Source organism: Cyprinodon tularosa, unplaced genomic scaffold (assembly GCF_016077235.1).
Source record: "Cyprinodon tularosa strain WSP-4 unplaced genomic scaffold, ASM1607723v1 ctg71, whole genome shotgun sequence".
Classification (NCBI taxonomy): Eukaryota; Metazoa; Chordata; class Actinopteri; order Cyprinodontiformes; family Cyprinodontidae; genus Cyprinodon; species Cyprinodon tularosa.
Genome location: NW_024039463.1, coordinates 4245807 through 4259801, shown reverse-complemented (window position 1 = coordinate 4259801; position 13995 = coordinate 4245807). Strand labels below are relative to the sequence as shown.

Here is a 13995-nt window from a genome sequence, read left to right as displayed (position 1 = left end):
AAAGGGCAAAACAAGAGATGATTTTTTTTTTTTATCTTTTATTGCTTTGATGTTTTACCTCATTGTATTTACTTGATTGTGTGAATGTTATTTTTACGCATGTTTTAGTTGTTTTTTTTTTTTCCTGTACTGTTTTGTTTTATTTTATATATTTATTTTTTCTGTACAGCCCTTTGGTGAGCTGTGATTGTTTTTAAGTGCTTAACAAATAAAATAGGATAGGATTGGATGTCTGTCTGCTTTATAGCTAATATTTCTGTTTTGAAAATATTTTCTAAATATTAAGTAATATGTAAAATTATTTTTTACAGAAGCTGATTTTGATTTTCTTAATAAATTTTAAGTCATAGGCCTAACCATGAAAATTAACAAAAATTAATGAAATATATATCATGGTGGTTGCAACACATGCATACAGTCATATTCACATATTCTGTTAACTAAGTAAAATACATAATTAAATACAGTCTTACTTTTGCGCTCTTCTTTACGTTGCATAATATACTAATTACAACTAATAGAAACATGTGATTAGAATACTCCATTAGACCAATAAAAAACATTTCTAACTTATAATTGTTGACTAAATGAGAAATATCTGTAATACTTGTGAAAGGTTATGATTTCCAAAAAGTACTTTTATCTGAAAAAAAGCTTTATTCAATAATTGTTCATATATATTCATATTTATTTTATATTCCAGTACAAAATATAACTTTTGGATGTGCCTGTATCCTTTAACATAATTTAAACAAGTTTAGGACCTCAAATTATTTTGTGATCTTCCTTTTTATCTTTCTCTAAAATTGTTTTCTGTAGATAAAGACCACATTGAATAGGGAAGAATTTCTATTCAGATGGAGCCCAGTTTGGTCCTGTGGCAGGTCCATGCTCCAGTTCCCAAGTCAAGTGGTTGACATCAAAACTGTTAAACCATCTATCTCAGATACGGATATGAAAGGTGCTGGAAGGAAAAAAACAAAAAGCATTAAGCTAGTGATAATTTCAACCAAATTATATGGAGGTTACAATAAAGCAACTCTAAAATATCTAAATTTGAAATTAAAATATTTATATTTAAATGTACCTTAAAAAATCTGGTGCCCTGGATATCATATTTTCAAAGTCAGCATAGGAGAGTTTGTTGTCTCCATCAAGATCCGCTTCCTCGATGGTTTTCTCGCACACCAACTCAACCTCCTCAGGAGTCAACTCCTCCTTAGTCAGCCTATTTAGGGTCTTCTCAAGGTCCTCCTTGCACAGGTAGTTATCCACATTGAAATCTAACATAAAAAATACATCTCAGTAAAAAGACACCATGAAATGTTATGAAGCGTTTTTACATTTTGTTTTTTACCAGTTACCATATATCTTAAAGGCATATATGGCTTTAAGTTCTCTTGGAGCCATTTCACTGAGGACTGAGAACATATCCACAAATTCGTTGAAACTCAGGTTCCCCATCCCATCCTCAGAGAAGGACTCAACAATCCGGTTGCGAAATGGATTTTCCTACACATCAGAAAAAACATTTGATGTCATGCAAATAATGATGCAGAAAATATTTTTATTCATATGAACAGAAGTTAGTTAATGAATAGTTTGACAGAATGAAAGATTGATTAAAAATATATATATATGTCAACAATGGGTGGTAAGGTTGCTTAAGGACCCAGATGCAGAGCCGAGTGAAGCAGAGATTAGTTCTGACAGGTTTAATTGAAGAACAAAGGAGACAGAGGTACAAATCCAGAAATCTAACTAAAATGTTTAACAAACCAAAAACAATGGAGACATCAGGGGGGAAAAAACAGGCCTGAGGAGCCACGGGGAGATGAGCTGAGTAGACGAGTACAGCATAGAGAAGGAACCAGCACTGAGTGACTGCAGAGGTGGAGTATTTAAGGAGAACAGAATAAAGGATGGACTAATGAGCTGAATAAGGAGCAGGTGTGGGTGGAACTGGCAAGAAGGAATCCAAGGGGAAAGAAAACAAGCACAAGGGGGCAACAGAGAGTAACTAAAGAATGCTTGAATATCATTGAAAAATAAAAACAAAACAACTGATAACAGAAAACTGAAAACTCAGAGTCACAACAAATGGGAAGAACCATAACAATATACATCTTTAAAAAGTTTTAAGTCTAGATATGCAACTTTATCTAGTGGAATTATTGGACTAATCAAAAAAGCCTGGTCAGAAAACAGTGTTTAATGAAGCAGGTAATTATTTTCCTATTGGCAGAACAACCTTGCAACCTGCTGCTTCTTTTTTTAACAAACTTAAACTCAAAAGTAAAGTAAGCTAAAGCCATAAAGTAACCAAGCAGCTTCTTCTTACCTTTAACTCTGGCATGTCGACTATCAATGCTAAAGGCAGTTTACAGTCAGGTTCGTTGGTGTAATCCATTGGTACAAGATGTGGAGCCAATTCATGGTATCTGCTGTGTAGCCTGGGGCAGAATAATGCAAAAACAAATTTTAGGAACTATGATATTGTATGTGCATTATAGGATATACCGTATATCAGCCCCCCTGATTCAGCTACAACAGCTTCAACACTTCTGGGAATTCTGTTTCCCAGTTTTAGGAATAATGTGTGTATCGGTTATTTTGACTACTTTTAGAATCATATATTTGGGAAGAACGGCTGACACACAGTTTATACTCTAACTCATTTCTGTTGGGTTTTGTTCAAACTTCAAAGTAGATCAGTCAACTTTCTCCACACTAGTCTTCCTCGCCTCTGTCTGGATAGGTCCTGAGGCATCTCTCCCCTGTTTCTAAAGAGTTTTAGAGCAGGAAATTGATCAAAATGTCTCAATATGTCCCTTCAGTTTGTTTAAGGGGAGTAAAATACCTGCTGAAGACATAGTTCTCCTTGTAATTACTAAATTCATGCCCGTCCATTGCTTTAGCAGACAAAAAAGTATCTGCTAGCTCTCGGGTGTACACATCTCTACAGCCAGTGGAGGAGGAATTAAAGCACTGCATCTGACATATTGCATCACACGTGGTGACAAAGCTCTTCACCCACTGTTTTTGGGCAAATCTAAAGGCCACAAGAGGTTTTAGTGGTAAGCTGTTGCTGCAAACACAGCGGAACAATAAAAATCATCAGCCTCAGTATCTGCTGAGCCACTATAAAATTCTATATGGCATTTAATATTTTAATTGATTTGCTGTCATTTCTTAACTCTTTCACTTTGCATTATAACACTTGCCTTCGACAGTGGAAGATTTAATAATAGGAACATTTCAGACTAATTTCAACTTGATTTATTGCACAGTTTGCATCCTGTCACTGTACAAACATTTACCACCCTGAGCTCTGAGAGCAACCAGTTCTTTAACAAATGCTTATTGAAGCAGTTTGCATTTCCGCAGGCCTGGTCTTTAGCCATAGATTGCTTGAGTTAATCGATTTGGATCATTACGTGAAACCCTTTGAACTGTGTAAAAAAATATGTTTACCTAATTTAAGGTCAGAATGTCATAAAAATAAACAACTAAACCAAAATCAGGCTGTGAATTTCTGGGAATGTATGCCACACCTTTTACCCATTGCAGATGGAATTTTATTTATAAGGGAGAGTAGGCTATGCAAATCCTGTTTGTGGTATCGCTGTGCTATAAAAAGATCCTGCAGAAACCTGTTTAGTATCATTTAGATAATTATTATCTGTGCGGATTTTAAGCCAATATGTGTAAAGCCCATATTAAACTAAAGCCTTTGTTTTATCCAATTTATCATTTCCTGTTAAGACAAAAGGTGGCCCCTTTGAATGTGACTAAGAACATTTTTATTAAAAGTAATAAAACCGTGAGACCCTTTCATCTGCATATCACCACCATGAAATACCTCCTTTTTCTTCATTTAATTTCTTTAAGATTTAGAAGTAATAAAAACATTTAAGCATGAGAATCATTGTATTCATAAAAAAAGAAATGCAGGCTGCTTCTGCGCGTCAGTCTGTTGGTGAGTGACACAAAGAGAGAGGTGATGTTTATTCACTGATTACACAAGTTGGTGAAAGGAGGAAGACCTTAGACCACTGTATGTGACGCTTTGCATCACACTTGGTGACAAAGCTCTCTACACACAGATCAATTACTTTCTTTTAAGATTTATCTTTTAGCTGCAATGAAAAACATATAAACACTTAGGTACCATCTCCTTGGACAACAACCTCTAGACTTTCATTGTGTCATTTTTCACTGCATTTTTCTGTTGTTTTTCGATTTTTGTCCTGACTGCATCTCGCCTTGTGATGATAATCTCCCTTACATGTAATCATTTAAGAAACACTATTTAAAGCAGCCAACAAGGCATGGCCATCGCTGAAGCTTTATATGGTAAGAACCCTTTGCATGAGTTTGATGAGCTGAATTTAAACTGTAATTGAATTGAAATAAAAAAAAAACTGAAACTGAATTTAAACTGAAACAGAGATAAAAGATAGTGTGGCTTGGGTTTATTTTGGGTCAAAGGAGGAGGAGTTTTAGGAACAGATCTTTCTTCAAAACAGAACAGAACAGATCTTTCTTCAAAAGTGGCAACAGACTACTATATCTAACACAGCAAACTATTCTTTGGTTTGTCAGAGAAAAAAAAAATCAAATTTATTGGTTGAAAATAGTAAGAAAATAAGACACAACATTTAAAGCTACAGTGTGTAATTTTCAGCGACATCTAGCGGTCAGACTACAGACCGGAGCAAAATGAACATCTCCCCCCCACCGCTTCTCCCCCCCAACAGTACGGCGAGCGTTACGGGACAAAATTTCTTCTACGACGTCCACATCACCTACCCTCTCAAGTGATGAGGTTTGTTTACATAGATAATTTTACAGATAGTATTTCATTAGTCTGTGTAGGGTATAGATTTCATGTAGACTTAAGATAATAAATATACCCGTTATTTTTTCTACATCGTTGTGACGTCTTGGTGAGCTGCTTTGCATGGTGATATAAACAGACGAAGTAATTGTAGTCATTAGTTTAACAGCGAGATTGTGTTCGCTGGAAGAATATATATCCCCCGTTTACAGAGTCCAAGTCATTTTGGTGGCACGGGGGTTACAACGCGAGGGAGAGGGAGAGGACGAGGGCGAAGGCAGGGAGGCCGTGCAGCTAGGGCCAGGCGAGAGAGGGGAGCCAGCGGGGTGAGAGCAGAGGAGGAAAGGCTTGAAGATCTCCAAAGGAGCCGGAGAGAAGTAACCGAGGTATATATCCAGAAAATTATTTTACAGAAAATTACTGAATCATTACCTGTGAAACGTCAGGGACGTTGCTGAATAAGTATACTGGAGAGTAACAGCATCATCACGCAGCATGTTATTGTTTTAGACAGGTCTGAGCATCCTGTACTCCAAAAACTGCAGTGATATTAGACAATTGTGTGTGTAGGATTAATTACCTGTCCAAGAGAAAACTGGCAACTTGAGCGTCACTTTGAAAACCTTTTTCCTCCATCAGTGACTTCCATCGTGTAAATGCCGTGCCAATGTTGATCCGTGTTTTTTGCCGTTTCTTGTCACGCTTGCGTTTATTCTCGTCGTGTTTCCGCTTCTTAGATGACGGGGGTTCGGTGTCCGCCGCTTTTCGTTGTGATACAGAGTAGGCATGATCCTCCATTCGTCTGATGTTTGGCCACACAGTGCCAAACAGTTTGCAAAGTCACTCACGCCTGCCGCCTTGTTCACCTTTCTTGTTACTGAGGCGCAGTATACCTGCTTCTTCTTCTTCTTTGGTTTCAGGCAGACTAAACGCTTCTCAGGCATAATACTGCCATCTACTGTTCAGTACCGTCTCAGTTAATCTCTCTCAACTTGCCGTAGTTATTTTTGAGCGTCATGGGAGATCTCGCAATCGCTAGTTTGTTGCCTCTGCGCTTGCCGTAGCGCAAAGATGTCAGCCTCCATGGCTGCGAGACCCGCTCCTATGTAATTATAAATAACGAATTCTAAGGCAACGCAAATATTATGGTTAAAAGGCTGAGCTCATAGGTGATGATAAATAACATAGTTATGTATAATATATTAAATTTCTGACTTTATATGCCTGTAATTATTACACACTGTAGCTTTAAGCTATTGCCTTTCTTGTGGTCTACTTTAGTGATCTGTTTTAAAGTAGATCAATTGTGACTAAACTATTATTAGGCTACTAAGGAAATTTCCTTTTGGGTATCCAAAGGTATTTCTGTCACATTAAGGATGAATAGTCATTAATGTTGAATTCTGGGATTCAAGGTCTCTAACACTTGGGATGTGTCCTATAAAACCTCCAAGATAAGAGCCTGAGAGGTATCCTGATTAAGAGGCTGAACTACCAAACAAAGTATTTTCCATCTTATTCCAGCCTTTAAGCCCATATACCATAGGAATCAGTGAGCAGCTGGGGCAGAAATGGATAAATAACTTCTACTTACAGTGACAAGCAGTAAACCTTCTGAAATGATTGTGTATTAAATACCCCTATTTAGAAGAAAATAGTTTGCGTACGTTGAATATTTATGTCAACTTTAATATTTAACATGCAAGATTAAAAAAAAGGTATTTTATAGTCGAAACAGGTGGTTGAATATTGAGTCTAATGACTTTCAGTAAAAGTACAAGTAATCAAAAGCAACAGATGCAAAAATAAAATATCTTACCGCAAAATTTCCTTGCGAGTGAAAAACGTGCAGTCCTGCAATAAAAGAAAACAGCAAATAAAAGCAATATATATATATATATATATATATATATATATATATATATATATATATATATATATATATATATATATATATATATATATATATATATACATACCTGACATAAAATTAGGACCACTAACGAGTGAAATTAATAAAAGGAATCATACCTTATCATGTTATACTTATCTTAGTAGAACTTATACGTTTCACAGCAGGTGAACATTGTGTCCAATAGCAGAGCTTTTGTTGCTTGCATGCAAAGCTCAGTATCAACAGAGCTTAAATAAAGGAACAGTGATAAACCAGCAACATTTAATTGTTGCAGATTTGGAGAGAGAGGAGGTGCACAGTTCAGTCATAACATTATGTCTTATTAGTGTAACAAGACTGAAGACGTTTTGAATATAAAGTTTTCAATATATCACGCTTCATTGGATGCTCAGGGACTCATCTGTTATATCTTAATAAATAGTTTCACGGCTCCTTTAGATTACTACAGAAAGCTACTCCAGGTGTTTGGTTTCTCTCAAGTAATGATAGCTGTGAGAGTTCATGCAGGAACATGATCCACTTGTCTAACACGCATGTGTTGGCAAATAATATCTAACAGCCTGACAGGAGGTACCATGGCTTACATTCGCCTTTCATAATCAGCTGTCTAACCTGTGCTTGGTTGTGTGAGAAACATCGCCTGAACAGCTGCAGAAATCTTGTAACAAGATGTACTGTTGCTGTCTGGGATATAATAATGACTCTGTCCAAAGCCAGATGCTTTAGCTGTGTGATAAGATGTTTAGATAAATACCACTTATGCTCAGAAAGACCTCTGAAGAGGAAAAATACCAACAAATTGAAAGTGTGGTTTTCTAAGAGGAGCTTTTCAGGGCCACGGTTGTAACCAGAGAGGTTCTAGAAAACTTAACTCAGACCTGAGAGTAGAGTTTCACAGCATATCACTGGCTTGGCATCAATTATTAATCCCACAGAAAATCACAAGGTGAACAGTTGCACTTGGAACTGTTTTTTTTTTAATTATTATTAATACTTGCATTATTGGTTAATTGGGTTCAGAAAACAGAGAATTTAAGAGGCTTTTTCTGTTCTTCAATTCCAAGACAATTAGTTAACTTTGCAAGGGAAGTTATATCAAGATAAATATACATTTATATATCAATATCCTTTACAAGGCTTTTAATATCACAAAATACACGAAGACAAATTATATCATTTAATTTATACATGCATATATAATTCCTAAGAAGGATAAAACCAGTGAAGATGATGAGCTCTAAAGATAGAGTTGTAAAGTTCCCTTTTGTAAAGCTATTTCTGTAATCTTTTGAGTATTTCTTTTTTTTTTTTTTTTTTTTTTAGAAATGCAGCGTTTGACCGTAAATTAAAAGCAAACATTACCACTCATCAGTGAACACAGATTGAGCTTGCTAAATTGCATTATTCAAATATAACACAAAATGCACCAAAACTGAAAATCAAAAGCAAATTACCCGAGCAACTTATTTTCTTACTTTAGTCTTACCATCCTCCACTATAATATAAACAAAGCCGACATGCATCTTACCTGATAGGCATCAAGTTGCTCATCGGTGAAAATTGTTTGCTTATTACCCATCTTTATCAAGTAATTTGTTGCTTGTACACTTTCAAAGCAAAGAACGTCCACCGCCTTTTCTCAAAGAAAGGCATTTATGGGGTTGGCGGAGTCAAAGTCTCTGCACAACTTGAGTTGAGTTTTGTTGCAAGGACTTAAGAAAGATTGTTGCTGATGTCCATTCAGGATATGCCTGCCACGAGAATAAATACTTGATGGAGAAAAAATGTCTAAAAGAAAGAAAAAAGATGAATGGATGTCCTGTCTCAGTCGAGCCAGAGCAGTGGACTTCATCTATGAACCTTGATGACAGCAAGGTGATCTGGATGTCCTTAAAAAGCTAGGCGGCCATTCCGTCAGAGAGGAAACAACCAATCAGAAAACCTACAGCCAGATTAATAAATAAACAGCTACTAGAACCTGCTGGTAATACAGTTGATATGACAGGTAAGAAGAGGCTCCTAGGTAATAACCGCTAATGTTAAATAGTATAGAAATAAGGAGATTGTTATGTATTTGCTAGATCATCAATAGATAATCCATGTCATTATTTAGCCTAAAAGTATCATCTAAAATATTAAAAGAGGATGTTTTTATTAATGAGCTCTAAATCTCTTGCAGTCATTTCAATTCAGAGAAAATGTTTAACAACATATCAACTTGATACCTTGATAAGTAAAACTCCATTAGAATTAGAATTGTACCCAAAATTGAGTTAAGTGGAAAAAAAAAAATGCATAATTCATCTTAATATGAGATACTTAGTTCAACCTAATTGACCCAACTTCTGCTTGGCTGTTTCTTCCTTATTGTCTTATTATAAAAAAATATTTTTAGGGTAAAATAATTATATTTCTAATGGTTACATGTTCTGGTTTATTAGAGATTTAATAGCAATGTCTAAATCTATGAAAAAAGTTCATAGTCAGGGATGGTCAAAATGCTTTTCACTCACTTTACTATAAGTGGCAGTTTGTATTACAGTGAAATATGTTTTAATAATTTGCTTACACTAAAAAAAAGTAAAAAAAAAAAAAAAAAAAAAGAAAGAACTAGCAACACTGAAATATTGATTTTTCACTTATATGATACAGGACCAGTTCTGTTGTCCTTATGATTGTCTAAGCTAGAACCACCACTGAAATAAACACAGGTATATAGATATTGATAAAACAGACAGATTTCCATGAATAAAAAAATTGGCTTAAACCGTATTTTTAAAAGCATTTTTCAGTGATCATTTTAGCAGTTTAACAACAGTAATTATTAGAATCAGCTTCATAATCATCTGAGATGATTTTAAGAAACTTCAAATCTTATTAAAGAGCCTGTTGCACTTAAAGGAAAGAAAAACTTTGATTTAAAGTCCCTGCTGCTCAATAATAATAATAATCCTGTCTTTATTTTCCACTGAGCTGCAGAGACTGCTGCCATGTCCGTCCGTCTCTTCTTCTTCTTCTCTTCTATTATGGCGGATCACAAGCAACTTTAAGGTGCATACCGCCACCTACTGTACATGAGTGTGTAGCAGCGTTACTTCACATCTATTAGATTCTATTTTTTAATTTTGTATTCTTAAGATACATAAACAATGCTTTCCTTAGTTTATGAATATCTGTTATGTTTCCTTCATTTCCTAATATTCCTTTAAGATTCCATTCATGCCCTATACTTCTAACTATTCTCTTTAATTTTTCCCTTTCGTGTTCATATAACTTACAGTTCATCAATATGTGTTCTGCATTTTCTTTTTCACCACATTTCTCACATTTATCACTATTTTTCCTCCCTATTAAATAAAGCATGTCATTTAAGTAGGTATGACCTATTCTTAATCTACTAACTATTATTTCTTCTCTTCTGTTTCTTTCATTAATGTTTCGAATTCGAACTGACTTTTGCACTTCATATAATCTTCTTCCTTTCCTATCTTCGTTCCATATTTTTTGCCGTCCGTCCGTCTCTAATCCACCTGTCTGTTATTACTGCACCAATGAACGCCTCCACATCCCACCTCTGGACAAATGATAATTTCACACTTCCTAAATAATTCCAGTTTTGCTTTGCGCTGGTTCAACTGTCACCTTTCGTGACTTTTCTCTCCATTGTCCCTGTGAAAGTTGCCCAGCATGGACTGTAAGCGAGAAAAGGAGCAGGGTAAGTTATAACGGATAGCTTGTTGCTATGTAACCGCGATAGCCGCTAGCATCATGTGCTAACCGAAGCTAACTGTGTGTCTCGAGATAAAATGTAGCTAACGGCGTGTTTTTGTCTGCTGTCTATGGCTTCGTTTCGTCAAGAAGAAATTGTCACTGTTGTTCTTTTATTGAAACACGCGCCATGTTTTTTTTTAAATGTATTTAATGATTATCATAATTTCTCCTAGCTGCTGCAATAGGAACGCCCATTCTGCTAGCCTGAATATAGCTAGCATGTTTTGTTTAGCTAATCGTGAAAAAAAGTTACTTTTCTCATATTTTTTTAAAAACACAAGACATGTGCGGTGCTCCTATGTTTCTTTCACTCAATATTTTTTATGTATCATTATAACTTTGTAATCCACCTATCTAACAATTTGCAACTGAGCTAAATATTTGGAAAATAAACATACTGATAATATAAATATAAGCAGACACTATCATCATTATATCTGGTTAAGTAAGTGAGGTGAATTCATGTGTAGGACTCACACTGCCTTAGGCACACTAAAGCAAATATAACTCCCTGAGCTGTTACTCATTGGAATTATAACATTACACAACAGTGAACACATCAGCACATCTGTCTGTTTGCTGTGACCCTTTCCTTTGCAGCTTTCAGGGAAAATGCTGTGTGTTGTCAGGGGGAAAAAAAAAGAGCTGCTTGAATAAAAATTTTTTCCTCCACTATTACCAGAACAAACAGTGCTTCTAGCATTTTCTTATGCAGTGAGTCACGAATAAGGAATCTGTTGTTGCACTGCATGTTTAAGAACAGAAAGAGAATATGCTTTGTTTTATTTGGTTTTGTGATTCCTCCAGATGCAGAGTGTGAGAAGATAACTGCTGTGCTGCTAAAGTCACGAACCGGAGAATTTGATTTGGAATCCATACTGTTTCTTAAACTCAGGGGTCTTGGTAAGAATTAATATTCTACAGTTTAATCTATATATATTGATTTAGTTATTGTTTGTAATATTGTTTTTGCTTCATACCTTTAAGGTATACATGACCTCGGATGCATTGGCGAGTGTGTAAATTTGGAGAGGCTGGACCTATCAGGGAATATTATATCAAATCTTGGACCTCTAGCGTCTCTTCGGCTTCTGTCTGTGCTTAATTTGTCGGCCAACAGAATCTGTAATATAGGTAGAGCAAAACTCCTTCATTTTAATTCCCTTTTTTTAAAACAGCATGTAAAAATGATTTATATTCTTTGTTTTTGTTTGTTTTCCCAGAGCCACTTCGTAGCTGTGAAAATGTACAAAATTTGAATTTAGCTGGTAATTTTATTTCCAGGTATGTTTTGTCACAAATTTACCTATTAATATATGAAACTGTGCATTAATATTGTAAAAAGAGGAAACCCAAAATGACATTAAAGGCCGATTCTAATTGTTGATAAATCTTGTTATAAATTGGATTTCTGCCACTATAGTAGTTTCAAAATGTCTGAAAACAGACATGATATTCCTTTATGACACATATTTACTGGATAAACTCAGAATTTGTTTAATTGTGATATGAAGACTATGTCATTTGTTTACATTGTGAGCTCTATGGGGAAGTAGATTGCAAAAAAAATGTATTTTGTGTTTTTTTTTAACAGCACTGAGAGCCTACATTGCCTTGTTCCTTTAAAAAAGCTAGAAAGCATACGTCTGAAGGACAACACATACAATTACAGTAACCCAGGTAATTTCTAAGAATTTTCTTTTGAGATTCCAGTAAATGGAAAACGGTGATTAATGTTTTTCATATGCCTTTGGTTTTACCAGTGTGCAGGAGCACTTCATACAGAACTGTTGTACTTGAGATGTTCCCTAACATCAAAGTGCTGGATGGTAAGATTGATTTATTTTCCCTTTATTCTTAAACCCAAATGTGTTATTTTAATAACAGTGTTAAAATTGTTGCTTTGTTTTGGCTGAGTATGTTTATTTGTTTACCATTACAGGAGAGAGAGTTGTTGGACGAGGAAGTGAATTGTACCAGTTATGCAAAGACATTGATGAGACTATAAAGGGTGGGGTTTTATTTCTCTGCAGCAAACATGCTTGTAGTTACCAACCAACATCAATCTTACATGGATATATCTTTGATTTGGTGTTTTTTTTTTTTTCCTAATATATCTTTCTTCTCCGAATGATTAGCTGGTTCATACAAGAACGGGCAGCTTATTGAACATCCTGATTGCAAGCCATGGGTAGAAGAAGGTTACTGGGAAATAAAGCGATCCAACAACGCCATTATTGAAGAAGCCTACAAACAGTTCAATGGTGAACAGTTCACTGTTATTCTATATATCATCTCTGCGGATTTATACTTTTGAATCTAAAAATACAAGTGCATCTCAATAAGTCAGGGAAGCATCAAATAGTTTATTTAGAAATGGATCATGCTATTTTCAAGCAATCTCTTTTTCAGTTACTGTCTTGGAAATTAATTCAGTGAAAAAATGAATTCTAATTTATGAATATGTCAATTTACTTTTTGTTTTTTCCTTCAGATGTTCTTCATGAATGCAGACTCCTGAACAACAGAGCCACTCATGTGATTTCCCAGACTGAGAGATCCATGAGCTTGAAAAAGCAGCCAAAGCAATATGCCATCTGAACAGGGCTATTTTGTACACACCTTTGTGCAACGTTCAGCAGCCTTTGTTGCTTTTTAATGACGTATATGACAAATGTACTGTAGCTTTTAAATAGCCATGCTGTATCCAAATGCTTTAAAGATATCATTGCCTGACACACATGCCCTGTGCCGCTGTGTGTGGACTTCGCTGTTACCATATCCATCCTATGCATTGAAAAATGCGTTGGTGATTGGAAAACCTTTACTCCTACTGCTACCCCTCAGTTTGTTTGAAAGGTGTCTTAACTTGCACAGTAAGCATTTTGTAAAATGCTGTAGCCTGAAATTATGCTGAAAGCTATGCTGCTTATAAGAATTTTATTTGTCTTTATTTCCAGATAGTTTTAATGACGTTGTTAGTTTAAAGTGTAAATGTGTTCTGTACTGTGTTTTTTTTTTCTGTTTATGCAAAGTTTGAATGATTGTTGTGGCTCTGACTGCTTATTCTTTTTTTTAAGACTTTGCAACTGACCTGTTGAAATTTTAAGCCTGTGAATGTGTGTTTTAAACTGCCCCGTGTTTTTATTTAAAATAAATTAAAAAGGAAATGTATATGTTCATATAACTGGGCGAGCAGTTGCCCAGCATGGTGAATCCCACAATCGATGCCATGCTGCCCCCTGCCGGTGAAGACTGTTCAATGCCATTAGGAATAAGCTAAAGCCCGTGCAGAATAGGTAAGATTTAATTGCCAAAAGTTTAGTTTACTGAGTAACATGGTTTGTTTTGATAGAAATCAAATGATTATTAAACTAATATAACAGGAGGTACAGTCATCATAAATATATAATATATAAATTTCTCTTGTAATGTCCACAAAATTCTTTTTTCCAGATATAAGTTACGT

At 35.3% G+C, this 13995-nt stretch overlaps 2 protein-coding genes across 2 annotated transcripts; one reads left to right on the top strand and one right to left on the bottom strand.

The window, feature by feature from the left end:
* Positions 1–429: 429 nt before the first annotated feature.
* On the bottom strand, positions 430–8630 carry cib2 (calcium and integrin binding family member 2). The gene is made up of 6 exons (XM_038268913.1): positions 8284–8630; positions 6660–6694; positions 2342–2453; positions 1365–1512; positions 1088–1283; positions 430–964 (listed from the first exon to the last, which is right to left on the bottom strand). Exons 1-6 carry the CDS (start codon positions 8332–8334, stop codon positions 943–945), a joined length of 564 nt encoding a protein of 187 aa, XP_038124841.1. The 5' UTR covers positions 8335–8630; the 3' UTR covers positions 430–942.
* A 1636-nt stretch (positions 8631–10266) lies between these two features.
* On the top strand, positions 10267–13623 carry lrrc61 (leucine rich repeat containing 61). Its single transcript, XM_038268736.1, has 9 exons — positions 10267–10470; positions 11334–11429; positions 11514–11660; positions 11750–11810; positions 12121–12206; positions 12290–12355; positions 12469–12537; positions 12665–12790; positions 13021–13623. The coding sequence occupies exons 1-9, from the start codon at positions 10443–10445 to the stop codon at positions 13125–13127; spliced, it is 786 nt and encodes a 261-aa protein (XP_038124664.1). The 5' UTR covers positions 10267–10442; the 3' UTR covers positions 13128–13623.
* The last annotated feature ends 372 nt before the right edge of the window (positions 13624–13995 follow it).

Coding starts and splice junctions, on each gene's coding strand:
- cib2 (XM_038268913.1), bottom strand. CDS start 8,334: ATGGGTAATAAGCAAACAATTTTCACCGATGAGCAACTTGATGCCTAT. Junction 2,454..6,659: donor ACTCGCAAGGAAATTTTGCG/GTAAGATATTTT, acceptor ATTCTGCCCCAG/GCTACACAGCAGATACCATG. Junction 965..1,087: donor AGGGCACCAGATTTTTTAAG/GTACATTTAAAT, acceptor TTTTCCTTCCAG/CACCTTTCATATCCGTATCT.
- lrrc61 (XM_038268736.1), top strand. CDS start 10,443: ATGGACTGTAAGCGAGAAAAGGAGCAGG. Junction 11,811..12,120: donor GCTGGTAATTTTATTTCCAG/GTATGTTTTGTC, acceptor TTTTTTTAACAG/CACTGAGAGCCTACATTGCC. Junction 12,207..12,289: donor ATACAATTACAGTAACCCAG/GTAATTTCTAAG, acceptor TGGTTTTACCAG/TGTGCAGGAGCACTTCATAC.